Below are 7,298 nucleotides of genomic sequence, written 5' to 3'. Positions count from 1 at the left end.
TAATAAGTACAGTAAATATATTTTTTTAAATATAGAGTTTATTATAATTGAATTATTGAATTATTCAAAATGTTTTTGCTTTAAATTTCAAGCGCAAATTTAAATCTTATTTTTTACTCGTAGCGTTCATATTTTGAAATGTTGGAAAAAATAGTTAAACGTTGCAAAGGAAGTTTAGAAATATTTTCTAAATGGAAATAAAATAAAATCACTGCAAATGAACATAATTTACATTATTCTTCTAAATTTTTAAGTATGCAATACTTTTTGCAAGCTAGTGTGAAAGGCTATTTAGATCAATATGAATATATTTGTAAAACGCAACTCTATGGTAAAAACTAACATTACATTTCTTTGACTACAATAGACTCAACATATTTTCAATTTGCAGGTTAAAAAATACTTTAGGCGTATATTTTTTTAGAAAAAAAATCTTGTTGCATAAAAATGAATATTACTTCTGAAAGTGAGGAAAACATATTCGGCACACCAAGCACAAAAGTAAGCAAATGGTACGCAGACATGGAAGGAACGATTCGCATTCCTTTATATGCGATTATTTTTATTATAGGACTTGTTGGCAATTCCTTGGTCATTGTTACATTGGCTCGAAATCGAAGGTTGAGGATAGTAACCAACGTGTTTTTGCTTAATTTAGCAGTGAGTGATCTTTTACTGGGTGTATTTTGTATGCCTTTCACTTTAATTGGTACTTTATTACGCGAATTCATTTTTGGAGAGATGATGTGCAAACTTATATCTTATATTCAAGGTAAGTGCCTTTTTTAACGATTGATTATTTTTTGCCGTTAGAATAGTTGATCTCTAATTGAAACTAAATTGTTTTAAGAAATGTATAGTCATTGAAATTCTTCGGCAAATATCATAACACGTTAAAGATGAAAGTATGACCAAATTATCACAACTTTAAAAAAAAAAAGATACATATATATATGAACAAATACTTAAAATATGCTGTGTTCTTTTGCATGCTTAAAATTAAAAATGCATAAATTTCTTTTACTTCAAGAAGTTTTTGGTATCACATAGTATGTTTTGCATAAGTTGGTTGGTATACCTTTGTCTTAATAAAAATAAATTTCAACACACACACACACACACATATATATATATATATATATATATATATATATATATATATATATATATATATATATATATATATATATATATATATATATATATATATATATATATATATAGGTAGTTATCAAAATAATGGAAACACCTATGAATAAAAGTGACATTTTTGAATGTGCTTCGTAAGTGATGAAGAACAAAATTAGGTATCTGTTTTTTTTTTTTTTTTATAAATAGCAATGTACATATTCTGGATGTACAGGGTGGCTTAATTGAAGTTCTGGAAGACTTGGATTTTTTTCAAGCACGTGAAATGTCGGAACTCTAAAACATTAAAAGAGGCCAAATTTCATTGGTATAATGTTAAGTCTATAGGAGAATAACTCGTTTTTAACGAGCAAACCCCGCTTAAAGCGAGCAATATTTTTTGATTCATAAAATTTCTATGACTTTCAGTTCAGCTTATCCTTTTTTGAAAAAAATCCTTTAGCATTCTGAAGTCAACTGAAAGTTAGTGATAAGTCATAAACAGTGAGAACAAGGATATTGGAACTCAAAGATAGTAATTTCCGATTTGTGTGTTCTATCAGTTGAGGATCTTTTCGTACACTATCAATCCTGAATGTTGTTTCTGTGGATGAGCATAGCATATGATACAGAAAACATATGAACAGGGATTAAAATTAAAATGGTTTATTTACTAATATTTTTATAACAATGAATAACCTTTTTTTTACGAACTGTTTCATAATAAACAGTAAATTATCCCCCTCATGCAAACTGTTTTAATGGGGAGAAAAAAATCTTATTTTAGCTGCAATTTTATTCATAAAATGAAAAGGAAACTTTTGTAAAAATTTCGATTTAAAAGGAGTACATTCAAGATATAGAGACAACTTTGTATTGAAAACACACAAAAAAAAAAATGGGACCGAATGAAAGCTTCGGGATAAAGGAATATTCAAGTTATAAGGCTTCGAGTTATTGAGAGCATCAATGAATGTATTTATTAGTTTCAATCAAACGTTTTGTAAAAGGAGAAAAAATATGTGTGAATGTAACTAATTAGTTTAACACAACATTAACAGATTTAATATTTTTAGTAAGTTTTTTTTTTTTTTTTTTTTGTTTCTTAACTTTTTGAGCAGCGAAAATTTAGTTAATACTTCCAAATATTAGCTAAAAGTCTAAATTTATATGCTTGAGTATTTTATGGAGATCTTCACTTGACAAAGCAGCTTTGTGCTGCGTATTTAAATGATAACGATTTTGCTTTCCATTAAGTAATTACCCACTGTTATTTTCACTCATAAACTGTATATTAAGTCTCTTCTTTGGCTTATACAATTACAAGTGCTAGATTGTGCATTCTTTCTTAGAAATAAAGTTTAAAAAGGGCTTCATCCATATGAAAAAAAAAAAAAACATTTGTAGTTTAATTTAAGCAGTATTATTTCTGATATGCTAGAATGGGTCAATTTTACTTCTACTCTCATTTACTGGTATTATGTATCTAGAACTGAAATAGTCAATTTTTAATTTTACTATCTAATCAAAAAAAAAAAAAAAATGAGTATCAAAGTGGGTTTTTTTTTTCTTTTTACCCGATGATTCTGTAGCGACCACAATTCCTCTCCGTCGTAAGTTTCAAATGCAATAGAATGTTGGAATGCAAGACATTAAACGAAACTGCTGAAACTGCTTCTAGTATGATTTTATGGTCTGTTAAAAAAGATTTGGAATTTCTTACGAAACATTTGCTGATTCTTAATGCTCCCTTCAAGAAATTACCGGATTTTAGGGCTCGAGGTAAATGACAAAAGTGGAGATGTTTTACGTCTAAGACAACCTTTCAAGTTGTTCGAAATATTTGTATTCTGTTAAAACTACATGATCCAAAAGACTCGTACTTTATGTTTTTTTTTTTTTTTCAAATATGGATTTTGCTTCATTACTGAGAAAAGAAAAAAAAAAGCATTTGTTAACACATCGTTCTGCATTTTTAAATAATTTTTGAACACATCAGCGAGCTCCGTTCTACATATAGATTACGTGTCCAATTCATGCACGTGTTTGGAAATCTAGCATAATTTCATACACATAATCGACAGTCACACTAGTAATAAAGAGCCTTGAGCAATAGGGTGGGAACGAAAAAAAATCTTTTGGATTTTCAATTTGCCGTAGTACGAAAAAGTTGCATTTTTATGTAAATAAGATGTAAAAAAAGTATGAAAAATACTGAAGCACGTCTTGAGGTGCCGCAAGGAGGATAAAAATTTGCAAAATTGCAATTTTCGCTACGTTTTTAATCTTTTTTTTTAATTTCAAATTTATCTTTATACTTATTTTTTATCTTTACTTATTTGGAGTTTAGGGATGATCCACTGGAGTTAGGGTTAAAGTTTCCACAATCAAAGTACCACCATACAGGCAATAGCTTTGTTCAAATGTAGAAGCAATTTTTACACGTCATACCTTGACGAGCGATTTTCTATTGTGATTATAAAATACATTTTTGAAACATAGCTTTACGTTTTAACCCCTTGCTTTAAACGCGTGGGCTCAGTTCGGGTACCACAAATACAACAGTTTTGGAGTGCCCAACCTGAGTTCAGGCAAGAGAAAATCGATGTTTCAATTCCGTGAAGCGCGAACTCAGTTCGACCAAAGTGTAATATGTAATTTATCGTTTTTACAATGGATGGCGATAGTTGTTTCTAAGTTTTCCTGCGAAATGTTCGTTACTTTTGCATCAATTGTCTGTATTTTTTTATTACTTAGCATGGAACCGCACTAATAGTGTGATAATGAAAAACGTTGAAATGCGTGTAGCTAATAATCGGAAAAGCATATTGAGACATTTCTTTGACGGAAAAAGTATTTTCCCTAGTATCCCATGTTACCGAATTTTAAGGTCTTAAAAATCTGCAGATTTGTTTTTAAAAGCGCCAAATTTAAAGACTTGGCGAGAAAGATACTAATTTATTGCTTTCGATTCGACCATCTGCGTTAAATTTGGCGATCTTTTTTTTAATTTGGGGATACTTTAGGACCTTATACTTGGATAACGGGTACACGAGGGCAATATACTATGTATGCATCCAGAATTGTGTTTTACTGTGCTCTTTCAAATACAACTAATATCTTTAAGTTTTGTGTTTTTATTTTTTGCACTATACACCATTGTATAGTTTCTCGGTTAGCAGTTTTTCCCAAATGTCGTTCAAAAAACTGTATGTTCGCAATATCAGGATCAGAAGATGACGAAAAATGCTTATTCTTCCTTTTTTTTATACCAGTATGTCAACAGGAAAGTGTCCATGCTTTAAAGGGTATTTTTAAAAAGTCTAAATCTCAATTTCTTAGTAAAAAAGACATGTCCTGAAAATTCTTTCGCAATGTTATAATATCCAACGACAGATTTTTTTTCAACTATCAATTTTAACATTCTGATAATAAAAAAAAGAAAACACAATTTTAAAAAAAATGTTTTCCATTTTTAGCATGTTTATCTCAAATATATTTCACAAGCAAACTGTTAAAAGACTTTTTTGAAATGGTACTCTAAATGTCTATAATGCAAACAAAGTATATCAATGGTATCATCTGGAACAAAATGTTAAAATATATTTAACATAGTTGAAAATATCCTTATAAAATGTATACTATTTCTATTAAAATATCCGTAAATATGGTTATTTAGCTCGCTTCAGAGCTAATAGCATTCACAGATAAGTTGTGTCATAATTCTAAGAAAAAACTAAAATATTTTAAGCGCAAACAAAAATTTAATTACAATTTACATAAACTTTTCCAATGCTGCATGCATACAAATAATGCTCATTAAAGAAATCCACTACAAGAAATTTATTTTCTCTTCCTTAAGTTACACTCCAAGTTTAAATATTAAGTGCGCTTAATGTTAAAGTTAATGCGAGAACTAATTGCATTTCTTTTGCAATTTAAACCATTGTCCATTTACTTACTGCATCTTTTCTTACCGTTCGTCTTAACATTTAAAGCATCGAATACGAGTCCTTGAACATAAGATGGTTTAATATTTTATAAGAGACAGCTTTTCTTTCTTAACAGCTCATAGGTATGTCTTTTTAAATTTGGCTTATCGTTAAGAAGAGCATTTGTCTTAACGACTGAGGAATTCGATATTTTTCTTTCTAGATACTTTACTTGTTTGTTTCCCGATTGTGCTTTTTTACAGTTTAATATCACTTTGACTATAATTAAGTTTTAGATTGTTGCATTTAACTTGAACTAAATAATTTTTAAATGTTGGTGTTTACGAGCTGGAAGTTGTTTTCCAACTTAACTCAATTTCAAGAACGATGTAAATTTTCATTTCCCATGTTGTTTTTACATTCGTAAGAAACAAAGGGTCTGTATGAGTCAAAACTATATGTATTCCTGCTTTTAAAGTTTGAGAAGTTTAATTATATCAACAGAAAAAAAAATGTTTCACAGCAATTCATTAAGGTTACAGTGGCTTCCGCTTATTTGAATCATGTTTGTCCTTAACAGTTTTGATTCCATAAAACGGCTGATTCAACAAATCGGTTAATTCAGTAAAGTTGGATTTTGTTCAGTTTTTGACCATTTGATTAGTTAAAGCGGTTGATTCAATTAACCAGAGTCCACTGTATATGCATTGCCGCTTTAGTTTCTGGACACAGTAGAGCAGTTCTCGAAACAACTGTCTTTAAAATGCTCGTTTTCGAAAAGTTTTAGAGAAATATGATGTAGAAGTATCAAGTTTTCTTTTTTTTTTTTTTTTAATAAGGCAGTGAGAAGCAAAAGGGATGTAAGTGCCAAAATTAAAAATTTGGAGATAACCAGTACAAATGGTAAGTGAACCTCTCCTCTGTCCTGAGACAAGAGCTAGTACTTGTAGCCCTGTTAGATTTTGTTTATACAGCATGATATAGAAAAACTTTTCAATGAAATCCTACCTAGACCAGCAACTTTAAACGCGTTTTACTCAAAATTTGAAAATGTCTACTTAAATCCCTTTGCTTCTCACTGCCTCACAAATGTAGTAAATTACTCTAAATTGATATTAGAACATTATTTGATACCCCATCAATTACTTTTCAACATTTAAATGTTAAGCGACTTCAGCAAAAGCGCAACAAAAGAAGGGCAAATTGTTAAGAGAAAAAAAAGCTTTTCAACCTGAATTTAGAAATTTGATCTTCGAGATACCTTAATACAGCTTCAGAGCTAGTAAGCTGCTCAACTTCATGGTCATTAGTAATCAAAGTCATTTTTTTTGCGCACGCACTATCACGCACACTTTATATTCTAAGGAAAGAAAGCAAAATCTTATAACTAAATCAATTTCTAAAAACTCCATTTTGAAGTTTGAATGCCAAATGTACATCATGATAAGGAACATTTTGTTATTGCCTAACCACCTTGGATTGTCCAATTGTTAATTAAAACGCATTTTTATGATGAATGTTAACTACACAAATGTTATCTTAACAAAAAGTCATTTCTTAACTTAATGTCATTTTTGCACTTCAAACGTTAAGAAAGTAGTGCATTTTCATCAATTTTAGCTTTTATCATTCCATGAAAAGAAATAGCTATATTTCAGATAGAACAAAAAACCCTAAAATATTTTAAATACCTCTGGTGACCAGCATGCATTTTTTACATACAAAGAAAGAATATTTTTTAAACTTATCGCTTCAACGAAAAATATATACAGTATCGAAATATTTTTTTCTGCACACAGTATAGTTCCTTTCATATACGTTTTCTTCCTCGGTTTGGCAAGTTTTTGATGCAATCAGGTTAGAAAAAGAGAGAGACGTGTGCGGAGCCACTTGCGCACTTTTCTCCATGCTTACTTGTCTTCACATGGGGTGTTATGATGCACCCAAGTTTCATCACAAGTCCCACTATCACGCAAGGAATCCTCCCTTTTATTCTAGTAGTTGTGCAAGATTCTCTGACAAACTTCTAGGCAAAAAGGTTTTTGCTCCTAGTTGAGCTGACGAGAAATCACATAGCTGACAATTTTCTGCAGTGGAGTTGATCTCGGATAATGGTTTGAACACTTTTGTAACTTATTCTGACAACTAAAACAATTTCTGAGATTTTTATCTGCAGATCTTCTGCAATAAAGTCACGAATGGCAACAATGTATACTGTAGTGATACTTCTCTGATGTC

General features: G+C 30.0%; 1 protein-coding gene across 1 annotated transcript in view; it reads left to right on the top strand.

The window, feature by feature from the left end:
- The first annotated feature begins 522 nt into the window (after positions 1 to 522).
- Positions 523 to 7,298, top strand: part of LOC129230987 (cholecystokinin receptor type A-like) — a 76,246-nt gene continuing 69,470 nt past the window's right edge. Inside the window, exon 1 of the mRNA XM_054865230.1 lies at positions 523 to 772. Coding sequence (XP_054721205.1) covers positions 523 to 772 — 250 coding nt within the window. The remainder of the gene's footprint in view (positions 773 to 7,298) is intronic.

This window comes from Uloborus diversus, chromosome 10 (genome assembly GCF_026930045.1).
Source record: "Uloborus diversus isolate 005 chromosome 10, Udiv.v.3.1, whole genome shotgun sequence".
NCBI classification, from domain to species: Eukaryota; Metazoa; Arthropoda; class Arachnida; order Araneae; family Uloboridae; genus Uloborus; species Uloborus diversus.
Note: the sequence above shows the minus strand (reverse complement) of the source record. Positions and strands in the feature narration are given on the sequence as shown.